The sequence below is a fragment of the Apis dorsata genome, unplaced genomic scaffold (assembly GCF_000469605.1).
Source record: "Apis dorsata unplaced genomic scaffold, Apis dorsata 1.3 scaffold_309, whole genome shotgun sequence".
Taxonomy (NCBI): Eukaryota; Metazoa; Arthropoda; class Insecta; order Hymenoptera; family Apidae; genus Apis; species Apis dorsata.
Window position 1 is genome coordinate 170,300 of NW_006263581.1, and position 21,195 is coordinate 191,494.

The following is a 21,195-nucleotide window of genomic DNA, read 5'->3' on the forward strand; positions in this document are numbered from 1 at the left end:
TATCGACATATATTTCATAATTAATAAATATTTAAAAAAAAACTATTTTATTAAAATATTACAAAAAATATTTATATATTTATAAAAATTTATATATTTGTTTGTCTATATAAAAATATTTCATTATATAATTTTTTATTATATAATAGATAATATAAAAATATAATGAATATATATACATAAATAGTTACAATAAATAAAAGAATCACATAAATGAAGTAATATTTAAAAAGAATATTGTCATGATAAAAAAATAATTCATATAATTCGTAATAAAATTTATTAAATGGTTACATTTACACAACAATATAATTAATACAATTTGAAAAATAGAGTTATAAAAAAATATTATCTTGACTTACACACAATAAATTCTAAAAAATGCAGATTTTTATATGTATAAGGATAATTTTATAAATATAAGGATTTGTTAATCCTTAGAATTTATAAAAACAGACTTATAATGAAAGTGTTCCTTCCTTATATTTAATAATATAAAACTTTTCATAATTATTTCCAATATAAATTAATAAGTATTCCTTATACATATATGAACCAATGACCAATGATTTCTTATTTAAGAATGGCATCGTTCAATCAATGAAAAAAAAAACAGTATTATTCCGTTGCAGCAAAATCAGGCAGGCTGGTTAACATATAATCCTTAAAACAATTGAAATTAGTTATTTTATATAATAAATGTTTTCATATATAAGATATGTAATAACAAAAATAATATACATATTGCAAATAAAAATTATATATAATGAATTTTAGTGTGTTACAGTGGATAGTATCATTAACAATTTTATGTATAGTTTTAAGCGTTATTATTTTTTCTGTTGTTCAAATTGGCAAGCGAGATCACGAATTAATAAAAACTACTATTACAACAACGACTACTACAACAACAACAACAACGACACGTAGACCGCGACCAACTAGACCACGTAGAACTACGTGTCGTAAATAATTTTTTATTTCATGTTTAAATATAATTAATGATATTAAAAATTGATTAGAATGAATAATATAATAAAATAATGTGTTAAGTAAAAATTATAATCTACAATATTATATTATTATATATGCTACAATATTATTTTTATTATTACAATATATACAAGTTAAATATAACAAGTTTATTTATAAAAGTAATTAAATTTCAGAAATATTTCATTCTTTGTCAATTTAATAACAATATTTAGTAATATTATTTATTTTTCAGATTATTCATCTATCAATGAGGATATATTGACTAACAACAAGTTTATTATATATCATATATTGAAATTAAATTATAAAGATATTTCATCCTTACTAGTATTATGTTTGAACAAATACTTACAATATTTATTGTAATACTAGTAGTATATCATCTTATAAGGATGCAATTTAATCAAGTAAACAATGATGATTAATTTTATGTGATATAAATAATAAAAAAGTTTAAACTATATAATTTTTAATTCTTCTTTTTTTAATGACTTTTACTTTCAAAATTTACTTAATGACTTAATTTCAAAATTTTAAATTAATTATTTCTAATATTATTTTATTAATATTATCGATTAAAGGCGTACGACAAATTTAATTGCAAAAAAACAACTTGTTAAAATTATTATTAACGAATTAATAATAACTTATAAAAATTTATGCAAATATTGAATCTTTTCGAATTTTTAACATATAACTTTTTAACATGTAACTGTTTCCAGATACGAGTGAATTCTTTTATGTATAATTTTATGTATAATTCATTTTAAATATAAGTAGAATTATTATTTTTCATTTTCTAACATATGATCATTTTTAAATGTAAAGTTTAAATATAAACAAAAATATTTAAAAATATGCAAAAATATTATAAAATGTTATAAATTTAAAAAATTTTAGTTTCAATAATTTAATTTTTAATAATTATTTATTCCAAAAATTTATATTTATTAATATTACACAATATTATACAAAGTAACTTCAATTCTTATTTCTCTAATTAAAATCACTAAAAAAAAATTTATAAAAATAAAATATTTAAATTAATAATTTAAATATTAGAAGGATCGTAGTGTGATTTTAACACGATGATATTTTGATGTGCTGTTATATATAATCTTTTATATTTTTTAATTTTCAATTTTTAAGAAGAAAATTTCTTTTAATTTTTAAAGGAAAAAATTTTAGACTGATATGAAATAGATAAATAAAATTTTCAAAACTTACTTTTTTTACAATTTTCAAAGAGTTGTTAAAGGTTAGATATCCATTTTTCCAGATAGTGAGAAATATTTCAAAAGATTTTAATATAACGTATTAAATTTGTAATATTTTGAAGAATTCATATAAACGAACATATAATAAGCATAATCAAATATTATTATTAAACGGAAATGCGAAATATCTATCTAGTAAGCAGTTTTAGATAAACGGTAACGTGTAAAAAATGCACGGATATTTATTTCTTTATATTTCAGTTTGGGATTTCAGTGACCAATTAGAAGCTAGAATTCAAGTAATACTTGCATCCCCACCAAATGTAAGGGCTTCAGCACTTAACAAACTAGTCAGTATACAATAAGACTCGAAGAGTAGTATGTCAGGTATTTTTTTTAACACGTCTGAAAATATAGTTCAACGTGATAAAATATATCATAACGTGAACATCAGAATAAGAAAAGCATGCCTCAATTGCAAGTTCAGTAATTCAAAACAGGCATGCTTTGGTTACAACTTAAATAATCCGAATAAAAGGATCGTAGTGTGGTTGAAATACACTTTATCATGGATTCAAAGAAAAGTTCCACTGCAAGTGTTATATTGTAGAAGATACAGATATGTGTCATGCAAGGTATTCCTTTTAATTGAGAAACTATTAAAATAAATTTGAAAATCTGAGATTTTTTAGTACATTAGATGTATTTTTGTGTACTATATATATACTTCACTATATATATAGTGAAATATATTTGACAGAATAATGTGAATAATTTGTATCGATAAAAAATTCAAAATTTTTAGAAGATTGTTAAAGAAAGATTATTTTATTTTTGTAATATGTAATAATTTTGTAATAATAATAAAATCAATAAGATTTTTCTAAGATTAAATATATGATTAGCATAGTGATCATTTATAATCGATATTTATTTTTTCTATGGATCTATTGTAATCATCCGTGATTGATTATTAAATTTTTTAAATTAATTACGTGAATACAATTGATTTATTTAAAATAGAATAGAAGTTGAACTTGTAACCATGTTTAACCGTGAATTCGTTACTTTTTTGTTTTATGAAATGCAATTTATTTATTTATATTAGATATGAATGATATAATGAATAATATCGTTATAAACATACAATACAGTTCGACATTTTTAGAAACATGAACCTGTCATCGCAATAGGATCATAACGATAAAAAATGCTTGTCTGCATCATTTGAGTAATATATTTGATTAAAAAAGTTGATTTCAATCAAACATTTTCATTTTTAAAATAAAAAATTTCAATATATTATAATTATAATTAGTTATATATTATAAAAATTACAAATAGCAATGTGACAATCGTAAATTATTAATTACAAAATAGCAAAAGAAAAAATTGAAAAATATATGTGCGAATTATTATTATTTTTTTTATTTAGTAAATTTTTATATAAAATTCTCATACAATTTACATAACAAACATTTTTTTTGTTTTATTTTTGTTAATATCATTATTTAAGAAAAGATATAAATTGAGAAATAAAAGTAAGTAAATAGTGCTACAAATGTCGAACAAATATTTACATATTGAAATGATATTATTTGGTTTACTAATATAAATATTATGATTCTACTTCAAACATGATTATATAAAAAATTTTTGTTCTTCAGGATATAATTCTCTTCAGCAAATAATGATTTAAAATATTTTTTTATGTAGATTTTTTCTTATTCAATTACAATTGATATTTTTTATATAGATTTTTTCTTATTCAATTACATCTTATTCAATTTCTATTACTATCTTAAATAGTATCTTATTATCTTACTATTTGATATTTCAAAATTAGATTAATATAATTTTTTAATTATATATTATAAATTAAAAATATATAAAAATTTGCAATTATTTATTTAATTAATTTATTTCAAATGTATTAATTTATCTTTTATTGCTGATGAAATACTTATATTTTTTGTTATGAACTAAACAAAAGTTATTTAAATTCTTTAATTTAATTATTTATAATGAAAAGTATAATAATTTATATATTTTTAATTTAAACTTGAAAAAACTTGAAAATTCATTTTTTTTTTGCAAAGAATCATTTTTAACTTGTTTAATGTTATAGAAATTATTATATAAGTTGTTACATAAATGATACTACTTATAATAGTATTTTAATTTACTTTCATATATTCATTTTAAACTTTAATTATATTTTTACTAATTATCTATTAGAAAATACTATCAATTTTAATCTTGAAATATGTTAATCAAGATTAACATTCTATACAACTTTTTTTTTTATACATGTAATTGCTTCTCAATTTGAATTTTTGAGATACAAAAATTTTTAAATATTATATTATTAAATTCTATCTATATATGCGCGGATGTGAAAATATATTAGTATGCGATAATCTTTTATCATACTGTATATGCATTCTTTTACGTTGTTTATGTTAAAAATGAAACAGAATCTTCGTCTTAGGTCATCTCTTAATTAAATTAATGTTAGTTAGATAAGAATGCAATTATGATGAGTTCGCTGTTTATATTAGCCAGAATCGAATAAAAAAATTTGATAACTTATTGTATATGCATTCATTTTATATTCTTAATATTAATATAATTTTTATAACATATAAAAATGATTGTATTTATGTATTGTTACCAAAAGTATAGACAAAAAATTCAATATATAGAACCAAAAGTTTTTTTGTAAGTATCATAAAGTAAAACTAATTACATATAGTATAATAAATAAATATTCATAATATTAATGACAATATGAACTTCACCAAAATTAGTGATATATTATCTAATTTAGATAATTATATAATTATCTAATTTTTTTTGTTATTTAACAATTTTAGTTGCAAAATTTTTTTCGATATTTTAAACTGCAATTATATTCATATCTCAATAAATCTTTTGAATCTTTAAATGATGTCTCATAATTTTAGATATTTGTGTTCATACTTAAAAATATGGCATGTTATATTTATCCTAACGAATCATGACGTGAAATATTTTAAATGTTTGTGATGTTTTCATGAAAATAATTGTAATTAAAAATTTTATAATAAAAAGTTATATATATTTTTTTTATTAAAGAAATTGTAAAAATTATTTTCCAAAATAAACATTTAGAAATATAGCGACACCAAGTATATATAATAATTACATATTTTTGTATGAATTTTTTATATTTTTTTTATGATAATTTTTTATCATAAAATAAAATTTCACAAATAAAATATTTTAATAATATATTGTAAACTATAAATATTGTTTATACTGGAAAATTTAATTTAAAGATAATGATTATTAATATAATTAATATGATGATGTGATTATTATAGTCACTTCCATCATATTTTATATGTTAACGTTTTCAATAAAAAGATATATTTTTATCTTTTTATTTTACTTCTATGAATTATGTCAAATTTCGAAATCATCTATCTTCAAATGTAATGTGATACTCATGATGATGAATTATTCTTTCAAAACAAACATTATATTTTGTCACTATTGCTTTTCTAAGTTGATTTTTTAAAAAATATGAACTATAATGAATTATCCTACAAATTTTTACACAATTGTACAAATTGTACATAATAGTGAATTTATTTCTTTTTGATAAGAATTTATATATATTTTTTTACATATTTTGCTGATTTATAAAGAATTATAATTCACAAACTTTATTTTAAATAATTTAAAAATGATGCACAAAGCTATTGATTAGATTAAAATTGATAGCACATTGTAACAGTAATTTAAATAATTATAGTAGATCTCGAATAAATATCAAGATTTAAGATTTAAAGATTAGAAAAGTAGAAAAGATAAATAAATTTGAGAAGTATTATGCTATTGTTAGTATATAAAGATGACGTGATGTTAAATAATTGGATATAACGCATGTATTAAAATATATAATATTTATTATATATTGTTTTATCTAAAAGAAAACAAGAATAACTTGTATTACAAAATTTAATAGTAATGTAAGAGTTAAGTAAGAGTTACTTTTAAGCAATAATTTAAACTGAATTTCATAATTTAAAATGAGCAAATAGATATAAGAAAATGAACGTATTTCCTTTATCTTGCTATTTTGTCTATATATGAATTATATGATGATATATAATTTATTCAAATTATTATTATGGAATATTAAATATAAAATCGATCAAACATCAAGATCTATGATATATTTATATATTTGAATAAGAAATAAAAGATAAACTTAAAATTTCAGTATGCTTGAGCTTTGTCTAATACTTACTTGTATATTCCTTGTTATCGAAGTTCTGTAGATTGAATATTATTAATTTTAATTAATATTAATTTTAATTTCATTAATTAATTCTTAAAGTTATTTTATATGATTTTCTTTATTTCATTTTTACAAATTTCTAATACGTATTCGATATATTAAAAGATAATTGATTATATTAGACTAATTCATATCTTTTTTAACAGTTATGTTTATATTGGAAAATATGGATGAGATATGTATCCTGGGTCCTGAAATTGGAAGAAAGAAAAAATGATTGATAAGGAAACTTCGATAAGAATTTCAGAAAAGTTTTCGGTAAGCGAATAATTTCGAAAAAAAATTTGATTAAATTTTGATTAAATTTGATTTTGGAAATGATTTTTTTAGCGAGTAATTTTTCATAACCAGCAAATATAAAAAAAAAAATAGATTAAAAAAAAATAAAGTTCCAAAGATCATGAGACCAAAATGAGACATTCTAGATGAGTTCAATTTCTATTAAAAAATACAATTCTAATGGAATTAGAATTTTAATTTCATGAAAAGAATATAATATTTTAATAAATTATTATTTAATGAAGCAATATTGCTCTCTTCCTATAAAGATTAAAAATAAGAAATTAATTGATAATAATTAAATTGATAATTATGATTGTTAAAAATAGTATCAATTATAATATTAATCGAAATAATTAATATTGTAATTAATCACTTGCTTGTTAAAAAGTCATTCAATGATCACATATCTATGTATCAAATCTTCGTAAGAAGCAAAATCAAACTATACATTCTGCTATATCAACTGTTTTTCTTAGATTACCGAATCAGTTTCGTATTATGCATGATAAACAATTAGCATTAATTTTAAGTACTCTATTACATTAATTGCATCGTTAGCTTAACCAAGCAATTCGATAATTAAAAACAACTTGACTAAATAATTTAAAATTGTTTTTTTTTATTTTGCTTTATTATTGTCTCTTACAACAATAATTATTATCTCTTGCAATATTATTTCTATAATTTATACATTTGTATTTTTATTTTCTGAAAATAAGCAATATCTTAAAGTAGAATCTGTTCTCAAAATTATTATTTTTGCGGAATAAATTTTTACTTTTCTTTTTTGACAAAAGTTTAGAAAATCTTGATGATAATATTAGATACCCGTTTTAAATTCCTTGTAATTCCTATTATTTTCAAAGATTTTTTTCAAAAGATTAATTTCCAAAAATTTTCTTTATTTTTTACTTTTAAAAATTATTATATATCTATTATACGTAACTATACATATTCGTTGTTTTCATTGCATATATGATGCATATAGAATGATTAATTACGTATTTTGCTTATATATTTAATTATAGTGTTTATTAACTTCATATTTCGATGCAATGTCACAATCTTTGACATAGAATTGTGCATTACCTTATATATTATCCCATTTATTACCAATCATCAAGTACAGTCAATGATTTATGTTATGATATTAATGTTATCTTCTGTAAATGACCAAAGTTCGAGAAGTACTTGAACAGAGAAGCACGAAAGAAATCTATTGGTGTAAAGTAGATAAAATTTCTGTTCGATTAAGTTCGTCATAATGATTACGTAGTGTCTTTGTATAAATAGAAGAGAGAGCTCTTAGGATTCAGTATAAATTGAATTTCTGAATAAATGTGATGAATTCAAAGCAAAAGTGTAAAATATTATTTATTATCGAGAAGTTTCTTATTAATTATTTATAATTATTAATTGTTATTAATTGATATATACTTAAATGCTATTGTACATTTACAAAAAGAAAAAAAAATACAAAAAAAATAAATTTAGAATTTTATACATAATATATATGTATAATATTTATACATAATGTATGAATGTATAAATACAGAATGTATAAAATACAGAATGTATGAAGATAAAAAAGTAAATTATATATTTACAGTGCAAAATGAAAAGTTAGGTAAGTTTATCGATTGCACAATGAACATAATCTTTAAAACTGTTCTAATTCCTTAGTAATTCCTTATGTTAATATTATTTATCAAATCTCATTTTCTTATAGAACACACACATACACACGCACATACACAAACATACGCACGCACTCACACATGTGTGTGATATACACATACGATTGAAATATACACATATGATTGAATATTATTTTTACGACTATATATGCTTCAAAATTTAAAAAAATATATTTTCCATTTAGCAATTGTTTAAAAAATAATTCATTGATTTTATTAGTAAAATGTTCCGTCCAAATAAAATCATTCTTTATCTCATTGAATATTTTCTCTTCTCAACTGTAAATTTCAAACAAAAGACGATTAGTGAAGAGGGGGTTGGTGAGTTTACATCAAAACCAATCATTTTCGCGGTAACGTACAGATAGACATGGTGATCGTGAAACAAACTTGATATTTTCTTTAGGTAGTTGAATTTGTCAGATCGTGTTGAATTTTTGGCTAATAAGCATAATATATTACATGTGTATTAAACAATATTCTCGTTTAAACTGATCAGCCAAGACAGCCGATACGTTTAATGCACAGGAGAACAACAAAGACGTGTCTGCTACGGCGATGCCAGAAAACGCGCAAACGGAATCCGTTGTACCAATGATGTTCGACAACTTCGTGTTGAAACGGTGGCTTCGTTCTATCGGACCAGTTCGCCGTTCTGAAGTGCTAAAAAAGGTGCGATTCATTTTCATGATCGAGTTTTCTGGCAAACTAGAAGCGGATTTTTGCGTTGTTTAATAAATGGCATTGTCTTGTATTACCATAGTGTCGTATTATGCCTAGGGGTATGGCGTCGTCCAAATGAAACAAATAAACGCGATGTAAACATCAATACGAGACGTTTGTCTTCTTTTTTTTATATCCTTCAAATTTTTTTTCTACACATTTTCAAAATAGAATTCCGTTGACGATGTTACGAGAATCTAACCATAAAAATCGGTGGCGATTGTTTCAGCTGAAAACGAATCTGGAAAATCTAGGCTTATCACGTAAACAGGTACACCGGGGGTTGATGCAATTAGCGACGAAACCACATGTGGTCCTTACACGCCAACCACTCTACAGGAAATGTGGGTAAGTTTGCAACTATTGACTAATAAGAATATTACTCTCTGTTGATTTTTGCTCAAGAATCGAGATATATTTTCATAAATTTTCTTCTAATTTTAAATAATTATTTTAAATGATTATTACGAATTGAATTATTCTTATATTGATATGATACTAGATTTTTTGTCAAGAGACTGATTAATTATCTAAATATGTTCATTTATTCATAGTTGTTTGCATTGATATAAGATGTATGAATCATACATTTAATTATTGGAAATAATCTACATGTAATTTCAACGGAATCAAAATTACAATGCAATTAATTCTTAACATTATACAAATTCTATTACACATTCATTTTTTTAGTTATAATGACATTTTCGTTTTTTATTGATTATTTATATGTATTATGTATTTATTTTGTAAAGAATTATCTTATATCTTCTATTATCTTATCTTATCTTATATCTTATCTTATCTTATCTTATCTTATCTTCTTATCTTATATTATTTTATCTTATATTATATTTTATATTTTATTTTATATTTTATTGGAATATATGAACTATATTCATCAAACGAAAAATAAAAATATATTAAAATTTTTTATGGAATATAACATAAAAAATGAAAATGAAAAAAATGTATATGTTTGCGTAAATTTCTAAGTTATATTTATATTTTATAAATTATATATTATAATATTATATATATTTTATACTTATAATTTATAAATAATATTTATTAAAATTATAAAGATCTTTTTTTAATTCATTTATAGAATCATAAATCAAAATGCAGTTTTTCTAACTGTCTTCATTTTTTTGTATATATTCATATATTTAAGTATATATGTATATGAATATAAAAGAAGTATAATGAATTGTAAAATGAATAGTTATATATAATATGCGTAATAAAATCAGCTATTATGCGGTAAATAATACATTTAACTTATTAAATCTCTTGGAATATTGAAAGCGTATAAAAAGCTTGCTTTATTGTGTATTTTTTTTAATAACTAACAAATAACATCATTACTTAGGAAAAACACAATTGAACGAAATGAAAAATGTTCAAAACGAAAATGCTATCAAATTTATATAGAATTTATATGAAAATAATATTGTCTCATATGAAAATGCAATATTTCATTAAACTTTTTACTCTATTGTAATTATAAACATTTAATGTACAAAATTGATATTTCGTAGAAACATAAGAAACATAAAAATTTTAATTAAAAAATAAAATTTTATAAAATGAGACAAATTGATTCATTTTTTTTTATATATAAATTATAGATATATAGATTGAATCTCTTTATTATGTACGAATTCCGAATATTACAAATATTTTTGATCTTGAAATTTTTAAAAAATTTAAAAAAAAAATAAAAATAATTAACAATTTAAATAAAATATATACGTATATACGTAAAATAATAAATTATTGAAAAGAATTATTTTCAGAATTCGACAACAATATCGATTATTATATATAATTTTTTAAGTTCAAATCGATTTTATAATAAATTTTTATTTTGATATAATAATATAAAATATTATAAAACAAGTTGATTAAATCAATACTTTCATTATTTATGTTTCAGATTAAAAAATTTAGAAAATGAAAGAGAAAACAAAATTGTTGACAATTGTAGAATGATCGATGTACAAAAATTAAACGATATTGAATGGATTGTTGAACAAGGGGATAAACATATTAAAAAAACGAATAGCGTAAAAGTATATGAAGATTCATTAATAAAAAATAATCAAGAATTATTCATAGACACTTGTAAAGTAGAAATTCCACTAACAACATTCCATTCCTTTGATAAGGCTTTAGAACAATTTGACAAACTTGTTTCTTCAAAAATGAACATGCACGAAAAGTTATCTAATAGACGAGCTTCTGTTATTGTATCAACAGATTCTGTAATTAAATCACAAAACAACATATTTTCGAGTAAAAAATTTAATAAAAATGAAAATTACTTTACATATATTGAAGATAAAAATTCTCGAATACAAAAAATTACTAATTTAATATCTGATAAAATAGATAGAGTACCTGCTACTAAAAAAATTGATATAAAATTAAACTTAAAATCTTCTTCTGATAAAAAAGAAAATAATTGTGTAAAATCAGAGTCTTATAAAGTATTAAACACTTATTATATAAAATCGCATATTAATAAAAAATTATGTAATAATAAGAAGACTATGGATGTTAAAGTAAATAATATATCAAGCAAAAATAAATATTCGATAGATTATAAAATCGAAGAAAATGCAAAAAAAAGAACGGTTTATGAACCGGTAACCTCGGATTCTACACAACGAAAAAAGATTCGTACATCAATTGATGAACATAAAGAAATCAATAGAAAAAAGAGAAAAAAATTAAAAAATAAGTTTCGAGCATATTTCGGAGAATGTATAACTATTAGTGAAGATGAACAGGAACAAACTATTTTACAAAACAGATTTAAAAGAAGAAGAAAAAAAGATTCTGCTGATTCTAGTGATTCTGGTGTGTATATTGCTGATAAAAGTACGTCTTTACAAATTATAAAAGATATTCAAAAAACTATATCTAATTCAATAATTTGTGGAAAATTTAACGAAAATTTATCTGGAGAAACTATTATAAATGCCAATATAGATTATGAATCAAAAGTCATTGACAATGAAAGTACTAAAATTATTGATTCAATTGAAAATAAAAAAGTATCAAAGATCAAACAAGATATATATGGAAAAATCATTGCAAATGCTAATACAAATAATGAATCAAAACAAGTTATTGACAAAGAAAGTATTAAAACTATTGATTCAATCGAAGATAGAAAAATATCAAAGATCAAGCAAGATGTATCTGGAAAAATCATTGCAAATGTCAATATAGATGAATTAAAAACAGTTATTAATAATGAAAGTATTAAAATTATTGATTCAATTGAAGATAAAAAAGAATTGAAAGTCAGGCAAGTCATATTTGCAGAAACCATTGCAAATGCTAATATAAGTAACAAATCAAAAGAAATTATTGATAACAAAAATATTAAAACTATTGATTTAGTTGAAGATAGAAAAGAATTAAAATTCAGACAAGATGTATTTACAAAAACTATTGCAAATATCAATATAGATAATGAATCAAAAAAAATTATTGATAATGAAAATATCAAAACTATTGATTCAGTTGAAAGTAAAAAAGGTTTAAAATATAGACAAGATGTATTTGAAGAAACTATTAGAAATGTCAATACAACTAATGAATCAAAAGAAATTATTGACAATAAAAGTACTAAAACTATTGATTCAGTATTGAAAATCAAGCAAGATATGTCCGAATCAATACATCTTGCTATTGCAAATGTCAATATAAATAATGAATTAAAAGAAGTTTCTAGCAATGAAACTATTGATTCAATTGAAAGTCTAATAAATATGGAAATTGAAAACAATGAATTACAAATTATTCAAATAAAGAAAAACAATATATCTCAAGAAAAATTAATTAATACTGATAGAGATAATATTATACCAAACAAACATAGACTAAGTGTTATACAAAGCAAAGATAAATCAAACATAGATATACCTCAAATAACTAAGGAAATAGAAAATAGTGCTTCTTTAAAAAAAGTAGAAATAAAAACTGGTAATACAACATTATCTTCTGATATTTTTTGTTCCACAAATGATACAATAAATATAACTGAAGATTTTTCAGAACTTCAAAATTGTAATTTAAATATAAAAGATTTTAATGATCTTCTTTATATGGATATTACTGAAACTTGTCAAATCACATCAAATGGAAATGTTCTTAGCATTCAAGAAACTATTGAAGAAGTTATGAATAAAAATATTGATGAAAATTCAAATTTAAATAATTTATCCGAAACACAAATAAATTGTAATCAAGATGTTAAAAAAACAATATCAAATTGTATTGAAGAAAATAACAATAAAGATTTAAATAAAATGCAATCTTCTAATACAAATACAAATGATAGAATTATTTCTATAAATAATATGTATAATATACCAAAAAAGGAAAATGAATTACCAGTGGCAGAATTCAAATTAAATATTTTAGAAAAGAAAAATATTCAATCCAATAATCTATCTCAGGGTAGATTAAGAGTTTTATCAAGTGCAGAATTAGGTTCTAGATGGTGTCCTACACCTATAAATACTGTTATGTCTACTGTTTCTCAATTTTCACATTCTACTCCTCATTTTACAAATGCAGCAACTTTTAATAAAGTTAATTTAGATAATACTATTGTTGTTTCAACATCAATGACTCAAATAGTACCTACAACAATATCTTCAATTACTACATCTGCACCTACAACAATTAATAAAACAACAATTTCTGAAAATATGAGAAAAAATAATATAGATTACAAATTTTCAAAATCTATTTACTTTATTTTCGTGAACATACGTGACTTAATTCAAAAAAGACGAATGTGTTTAAATACTAATTTGAATATTAATTATGATAAGTTATTGTTTATAGAATTCGAAAAGCTAAAAAAAATATTGAATATAGAAGATTATATTGATTTAATTGATGGAGTTCTAATTATACTTAACAAAGAAATGTTAGTAATGCCATTATTGTCTTTAGGAGAATTATTTCATTATACACCACTAATTGAATCTTTTTATATTCGTTCATCAAATAAACGTAAAACTGTAAATAATTCTAGTGAATGTCAAATTATAACACCTGTAATTGTTTCAAATCAAATAACATCAAATCAAAATAGATATTCTAATCCACAAATATCACAGAATGCATGTGTTACATCTATGCATTCTACATTACAACATGTATTTCCTGTTAATCAAAATCAAACATCTACAAATGTTACTTTAAAACAATCTTATCAGAATTCTCAAGGAAAAATCATTTTGCAATCACAAAACAATTCATTTCAAAATAATATGCCAATAAATTCTACTGCTATTAATAATCATAATATACATCAACATAATTATAACATGCAAATGCACAAAATTAGTCAACAAAAAATTCCAAATTCTTATTTTGTTCAACAGAAACCAGCTACAAATATATATACCATGCAAAATCTTCCTGTACAACATTCCTCATTTTCTTCTAATATTAATCAACTAGGAGACCGACAAATTTCTCTATCAAATTCACAATTTATAAATCAACAATATGTTCCACAAAATGTTTTTACATCACAAAAAAATACATTTTATAATGTAAATGTACCAAATTATCCTATACAACAAAATATAAACTCGACACATATACAGAATATAGTTATGTCTCCTGTAACTCAGCAATATCAAAATCCAAAACATCAACAAAATGTTTATAGTATATCACAAGATATTCAGCCACAAACTATTCCACGACATATATCATCAAATTATAATATACGACAATCTGTACAGCCTATATTTCCAATGAATGTATCATATAATGAACTTAAACATCGAAAAATACCACAGAAAATATCAATGGAAACTTTACAAAATCATATATCTGAACAAGTATCATTGTCTCAGAAACAGCACAAGAAAACGAAATCTATTTCAAAGAAAAAAGATCTGCAAATTTCATTAGAATCAACAACAAAATTATTCAATGTATTAAAATATATTTCTGATATTCAAAAAATTATATTATTGAAACAAATAGATTTTTATTTTAGTTGTACTACATGGTTACAACAACAATTTACATCAGGACAATGGCAAAAAATTAATTCACAAAGATCTTTATTACTTAATTTTCAAACACTTTTAAAACATCTGATAGAAAAAACTGTAAAAGATTTTTTACCAGATAAATCTCAAGGAAATATATTTGAAACAAATATACTCAAAAATATTAAAATTGATGTTCCAAAAATGGTACAAATTGTAGTAAATGAAAATGAAGGAATGTATTGTCAGATTGAAGTATCTAAAGCTTTTCAAGAACAAAATAAAATAATGAATATTAAACAAAATTGTGTGACACATCAAGAAAATTTAACACAAAATCAATATGAAAAAGAATATGAAACAACTAATAATTTACAAAGTAAGGAAGTTTCAAATGAAAAACAAAAATCGGAAATATCACATAAAGAAATACAAAATAAAACATTTGGAAAGAGAATTCTGATACAGAAAGACAATTCTTCAGTTAAGTCAAATTTACAAATATGTGAAACATCAGAAATTGTTATTCATCAAGAGAATAAAATCGAAGAAGAATCAAATAATTCCAAAGATACATACAATTTAAATATTAAGGAACAAAATTTAAATATTAAGGAACAAAATTTAGGAGTACCAGGTAAAATAATCGAAAATATTTCTCAAATAATTGAAGAAAAAACATCAGTATTATCAAATATGAAACTGCCTAACAATGATATTCTGCAATTAAATCAACATTTAGTTACTGTTGAAATATCTTCTAATAATGATCAAGTAACTGTTATTGATACTAATGCTAGTAATGAAACTAAATCAAAGAATGAAGAATCTACAGAATATGAAGAACTTCAAAAAAAACTTCAAAAAGAACTTCATATTTCATCATCATTTTTAGAAAATACAAATTACAATATATTAGCAATATCTTCAGCAAAAATTGCAAATAATATGAAAGATTTTGATAATGAAGATTTGGATAATTCTTCATTGGAAGAAACTATTACATCTCACATTGAAGATATTAGAAGTATTTCATTAGAAACATTTGAAAAGATGGAAGAAATTAATAATATTATAAGTACAACAGATGGAAATATTGAAGAGGAAGAAATTAAAATATGCTTATTTTGTGGAAAACCTAGTACTGTAGCATGTTCCATTTGTTTAGAAGCTAAGTATTGTTCTAAAGAATGTTTCGAACAACATTGGGAAGATCATTATAAAGACTGTACACCTGTAAAAAAAAGAGTATATAATTGAAATTTAGAATAATTATTTTGTTATTTTATTCATCTTTTATAACAAAAAGTATTCAAACTATAACTATAATTTTGTTACATCAAACAAAATATATTGTTAATGTTTTATATTAGACAATAAATATATTAATGTACTTTTTTTTTATTAATCAATGTGATAAATTGTTATTGTATTTGTAAGGAAAGAAAAAAGTAACTAACTTTGTATTTAAGTATATAAAATAAATTTGTACTTCATTGATATGTGAATCATTTTTAGTATGTAATTATATATGACTACGATGTATGATCTTTTGATGTAAATAAAAAAAAATTCTATTTATTTATTTATTTTATTGCCAAGCATTACAAGTTAAATACATGTAAATACTAAATATTAATTCTTCTAATGTTGTTCTTCATAACCAATTCCAGGTATGTAATTTATTCTAGGATTATGAAACAATGAATGTTTACCATCTCCCCATGGAAAAGGCTATACAAAAAATATTAAATTATAATTAAATTGATTTTTATAATAATTAAATTCATTAGAATTTCATTTTAATGCTTTTAGTTAAAATTTATTTATTTTACCTTATTCATGATTTTTAAATAAGGATAATGAACAAATTTTGGGGGCGGTTTTGAATGTTCTTCTTTATGTTTCAAATAACAATTAGCCATTGTAAGTCCAATTATAGGAAAAGCGACAAAAAAAGTGATAAATTTATATAATTTTATAGTACCTAAAATTATATAGTACAATAAGTTTTGCTTACATAACATATATTTTTATCTTTTATTAATATTATAAATGTTTATATTTATATTAATAAAAATATACGATTGAAAAATATTTTTTTATCAATTATAGTTATAGTGAAATATGGTTTAGAAATGACAAAATAAAATAATAGATAAAAATTGTAGTAAGTATATATATAGTATTGTCGATTTCATATTAGACGATTTTTTATATATTAAGATTTATTATTAATAAAATTTTTTATAATTTACCGTCTGAAACATGATGAATACGTTGTTCTACTGTTTTTACATATTCTTCCATACCTCGAGTAAAAGTATGGCCAAATTGGCCTACCTTTAATATCTTCGCCATTTTATGAGTATAGCAGTTACTGCACTACTGACTTTTGTTCATTCGATAGTCGCATTACTTTGTACGATTATATAATCGCAATTTTCAAATGTAATTATTTTATGTTTCTAAAGAGAGATGTCGTTCAATGTTACTGTATGAATAAGATTAATTTTATTTATAGTTGATAACTCAATATTGTTATGTACAGAATAGATTAAATTTTAAAGTATAAAAGTATAAATAAAAAAAATATAACAAATATTGATTACAGAATATCTTAATATAGAATTCATAATATAAAGTATGCATTTTATAGAAAAATCATAAATTCAAAAATTAAATATTTATATTTTTTTATGTTAAAGATTTATATATAGATAAGAAGAATAAATAATACGAGAATAGAAATAAAGTAAGAATTAACGGCCAGTGTCATCTTTTGAATAAATTTTTAAATTTTTAAATTAGAATAAAATAAGAATTAAGAATTAGTACCATCTTTTGAGTATCTTAAAAAAAACAATTCTTTAAAAAGATGTTTTTGAAATTCAAAAGATGGCATTGAAGATCAATTCTTAACCTATCTCAATTCTAACCTTTCTCCTATTATTTATTGTTTTTTCTACATGTGTTTCATTTGTGGCATTTTGAAGATGGCGCTGATTTTTATATTTTTATTTTATCTTTTTTCTATTATTTGCTTTCCTTGCTTTCCTATTCTGCGCTCAAGAAATAACACCAATATCTCATTAACTTTATTGTCTTCTTTGCCTAATCTATTGATTAAAAATCTTAACAGAATCCGATCCAATTTTTATATATTGTATGATTTATAACTTAACATATTATTAAAATATTTTTCATAAATATAGATTGTTTACAATATATCCTAGTTATGTACAAAAGATATATATGTAATATAGATATTGTGTGTTATTCATTAAGTCACGTGATATCTTATCCGTTATTTTAATTTCTAATAATTTAAATCATATTAGTACCGAATAGAATGATATTTCTTTTATTTTCTTTCTTATGTAAATAAAAAAATTAATTTGTTATTACGGTATGTTTTATTAGTAATATAAATACTATTATGTAAAATTATTATAAAATAAATTAAATTATTTATAATTAAATTCTTTTAATATTTTTCTTGCTTTAATGCAATTTATAATTTAAAAATAATTAATATATTTTAATAATTTAATATAGATAATGACAATTAGTAAATAATGCATTAATATATAATATTATTTCATTAAAATATTGTTAAAATATTATTTATTAAACTTGTTTGGATTAAATTATTAATCTTTTATATGCCGAGTATATGTGTTACATATATACATATATAATAATTTATCTTAATTATTTTCTGAAGTAAATAATATATAATTCTAAATTATATTAATATAATTAAATATTAATTTATTTTGATGCTAAATGAGATATGATGCGTTTTATAACGCATTTTATTGTAAATAAATGAACGTGGAAGAAATGATTATTTATTATATACTCATTTAATTAATTAAACAAAATATTAAATGTAATTTAATATCTTTCAGTTCGAATGGGTAATTCTACCTCAAAAAATAATTATCAAAATAATCAGAAGTATACTAGTCAGGTATATATCATTTAAAATTGTTATAACCTGTAATTTAAATAATGTATTTAATAAGATAAATTATTATTAATATGTTATTATATTTCAATTAATAAAAATTAATAAATATTATTATAATATATATATATATATATATACATATATGTTATTCTGCAGTATAGTCTTAGTGATATAATTGGTGGAAGTTGCATTGGATCAACACAATCTTCACAGAAAGAAATTAAATCATGGTCTCGTGCTTCTTGCAGAAGGTAACTTTATTGTTTTATGATATATATAATTTTAATAATTTATATGTATCTTTTTAATTTTATAGCTGGAGCGAAGGCACATTAAATGACCCATTGGGTACTTCGAAGACATCATGGCCTGTATCACGTACTCAAGCTATGTTTCTTCCAGAATTTCAAATAAAACAAATACCTTTACAACATGCTTATACATTTGTAAGCATAATAGCCAAAGGAGCTTATGGAAAAGTATATAAAATTCAAAAACAAGATACCGGACAATTTTTTGCTTTAAAAATAATTAATAAAGCAAAAGTTGTTGCCGAAAATGGTATAATGCAAGCTAAACAAGAAGTATGTATATTTTAATTGAAGAAATATTTACTTATTTTATTTTAAGTAATGATTAAATTTAAATTTATATTTAATATTATAGGTATCTATACAAAGATTGGTTGGTCACCATCCATTTATATTAGATTGTTCTCATAGATGGCAAGGAAGAAAAACATTGTATATATGTAAGTCTATTGTCATATATATTATTAAATATATATTAATATTATAAAAATGTAATTATTATTAAATTGTTTAATGTTCATTTATTTCAGTAACTAATTATATTGGAGGAGGAGAATTATTTTCATTAGTTGAACAATGTGGTTCTTTGCCAGAAAATATAGTTAGAATATATGTAGCAGAAATTGCTTTGGCAATTGGTAAATAAACATTATTTTTAATGATAATTGAATCTAAAATAAAATGTAATTTTCTTTTTTATTATTTTGTTAAAGATTTTTTGCACAATGCTGGTGTAGTACATAGAGACATAAAAGCTACAAATGTTTTATTAGATGAGGAAGGTCATGCTGTAATTATTGACTTTGGTCTTGCAAAATGGTTAAATCATACAGAAAGAACACATACGCTTTGTGGAACTCCAGAATACATGGGTAAATTGTGTCAAAATATATATAGTATTATATTATAATTTTATAAATATTATTGTAAATATTAAATCATCAATATTTTTTCATTTTATTATATTTATATTATTTTTTATTATATTTATATATTTTGTATTTTATTATAGCACCAGAAATATTCAATAGACAATATTATGGTCAAGAAGTTGATTGGTGGTCATTGGGAGTATTGGCTTGTTTTATGTTTACATATCAGGTATGAATAACATATATATATATATTTTTAAATTAAAATAATTTTTATATTATATTAGATATACTTTAGAATTAATGTGAACACAAGAAATAATAGAAAGAGTTATGAAACATAGCAATATATATTTGCGAATATAAGTTTTTTTTTTTTTTTTTTTTTTTTTTTTTTTTTTTTTTTTTTTTTTCTTCCATTTTTCAAAGTTGGTTAGTTTTTATAATATAATATATATATTAATAACGTATTATATTTGAATGTATTAGTATTTGCTATTTATAACTATACGAAAGAAAGAGCCAATCAGTGGACTCCGTGGCGCAACGGTAGCGCGTCTGACTCCAGATCAGAAGGTTGCGTGTTCAAATCACGTCGGGGTCAAGAATTTTCTTTAGTTTTTTTTTTCAATGTTTAACAAATAAAATAGAAAAAATAAATTTTATAGATTTATCAATCTAATAAATATTATATAATTTTTTTTTTACTTTTTTATATTTTATTTTTAATTTTTC

At 21.2% G+C, this 21,195-nt stretch overlaps 3 protein-coding genes and 1 non-coding gene across 15 annotated transcripts in view; 3 read left to right on the top strand and 1 right to left on the bottom strand.

Moving 5' to 3' along the window:
- Positions 1-2,486: 2,486 nt before the first annotated feature.
- On the top strand, positions 2,487-16,573 carry LOC102672759 (protein PF14_0175-like). Of its 7 annotated transcripts, none has more exons than XM_031511372.1 (6): positions 2,487-2,600; positions 6,708-6,819; positions 9,069-9,212; positions 9,493-9,611; positions 11,203-12,655; positions 12,890-16,573. In XM_031511372.1, exons 2-6 carry the CDS (start codon positions 6,775-6,777, stop codon positions 16,559-16,561), a joined length of 5,433 nt encoding a protein of 1,810 aa, XP_031367232.1. In that variant the 5' UTR covers positions 2,487-2,600; positions 6,708-6,774; the 3' UTR covers positions 16,562-16,573. The 7 variants fall into 7 exon arrangements, with proteins under 7 accessions (XP_031367232.1, XP_031367237.1, XP_031367231.1 ...); XM_031511371.1 differs by having other exon boundaries at positions 2,544-2,848; XM_031511377.1 differs by lacking the exon at positions 9,069-9,212.
- A 300-nt stretch (positions 16,574-16,873) lies between these two features.
- LOC102675278 (cytochrome c oxidase subunit 6A1, mitochondrial-like) lies at positions 16,874-17,874 on the bottom strand. The gene is made up of 3 exons (XM_006617446.2): positions 17,560-17,874; positions 17,137-17,288; positions 16,874-17,035 (listed from the first exon to the last, which is right to left on the bottom strand). Exons 1-3 carry the CDS (start codon positions 17,660-17,662, stop codon positions 16,946-16,948), a joined length of 345 nt encoding a protein of 114 aa, XP_006617509.1. The 5' UTR covers positions 17,663-17,874; the 3' UTR covers positions 16,874-16,945.
- Positions 17,875-18,576: 702 nt separating this feature from the next.
- The window catches only part of LOC102674526 (serine/threonine-protein kinase S6KL), a 72,237-nt gene continuing 69,618 nt past the window's right edge, over positions 18,577-21,195 (top strand). The window contains exons 1-9 of one of the 6 annotated variants that reach the window (XM_006617444.2): positions 19,076-19,124; positions 19,216-19,277; positions 19,434-19,528; positions 19,594-19,861; positions 19,944-20,028; positions 20,119-20,226; positions 20,302-20,460; positions 20,601-20,689; positions 20,977-21,101. In XM_006617444.2, coding sequence (XP_006617507.1) covers positions 19,091-19,124; positions 19,216-19,277; positions 19,434-19,528; positions 19,594-19,861; positions 19,944-20,028; positions 20,119-20,226; positions 20,302-20,460; positions 20,601-20,689; positions 20,977-21,078 — 1,002 coding nt within the window. In that variant the 5' untranslated portion in view covers positions 19,076-19,090 and the 3' untranslated portion in view covers positions 21,079-21,101. Of the gene's footprint in view, positions 18,711-18,993; positions 19,028-19,075; positions 19,125-19,215; positions 19,278-19,433; positions 19,529-19,593; positions 19,862-19,943; positions 20,029-20,118; positions 20,227-20,301; positions 20,461-20,600; positions 20,690-20,976; positions 21,102-21,195 lie in introns of those variants that run through there. The other 5 variants (XM_006617442.2, XM_006617441.2, XM_006617438.2 and 2 more) reach the window with 5 other exon arrangements.
- Trnaw-cca lies at positions 20,993-21,064 on the top strand. Its single transcript has one exon. It is a non-coding gene; the product is annotated as a tRNA-Trp (tRNA).

Coding starts and splice junctions, on each gene's coding strand:
- LOC102675278 (XM_006617446.2), bottom strand. CDS start 17,662: ATGGCGAAGATATTAAAGGTAGGCCAATTTGGCCATACTTTTACTCGA. Junction 17,289..17,559: donor TATTCATCATGTTTCAGACG/GTAAATTATAAA, acceptor ATATAATTTTAG/GTACTATAAAATTATATAAA. Junction 17,036..17,136: donor ATTTAAAAATCATGAATAAG/GTAAAATAAATA, acceptor TTTTTTGTATAG/CCTTTTCCATGGGGAGATGG.
- LOC102672759 (XM_031511372.1), top strand. CDS start 6,775: ATGATTGATAAGGAAACTTCGATAAGAATTTCAGAAAAGTTTTCG. Junction 9,612..11,202: donor CCACTCTACAGGAAATGTGG/GTAAGTTTGCAA, acceptor TTTATGTTTCAG/ATTAAAAAATTTAGAAAATG. Junction 12,656..12,889: donor AAGAAATTATTGATAACAAA/AATATTAAAACT, acceptor TCAAAAGAAATT/ATTGACAATAAAAGTACTAA.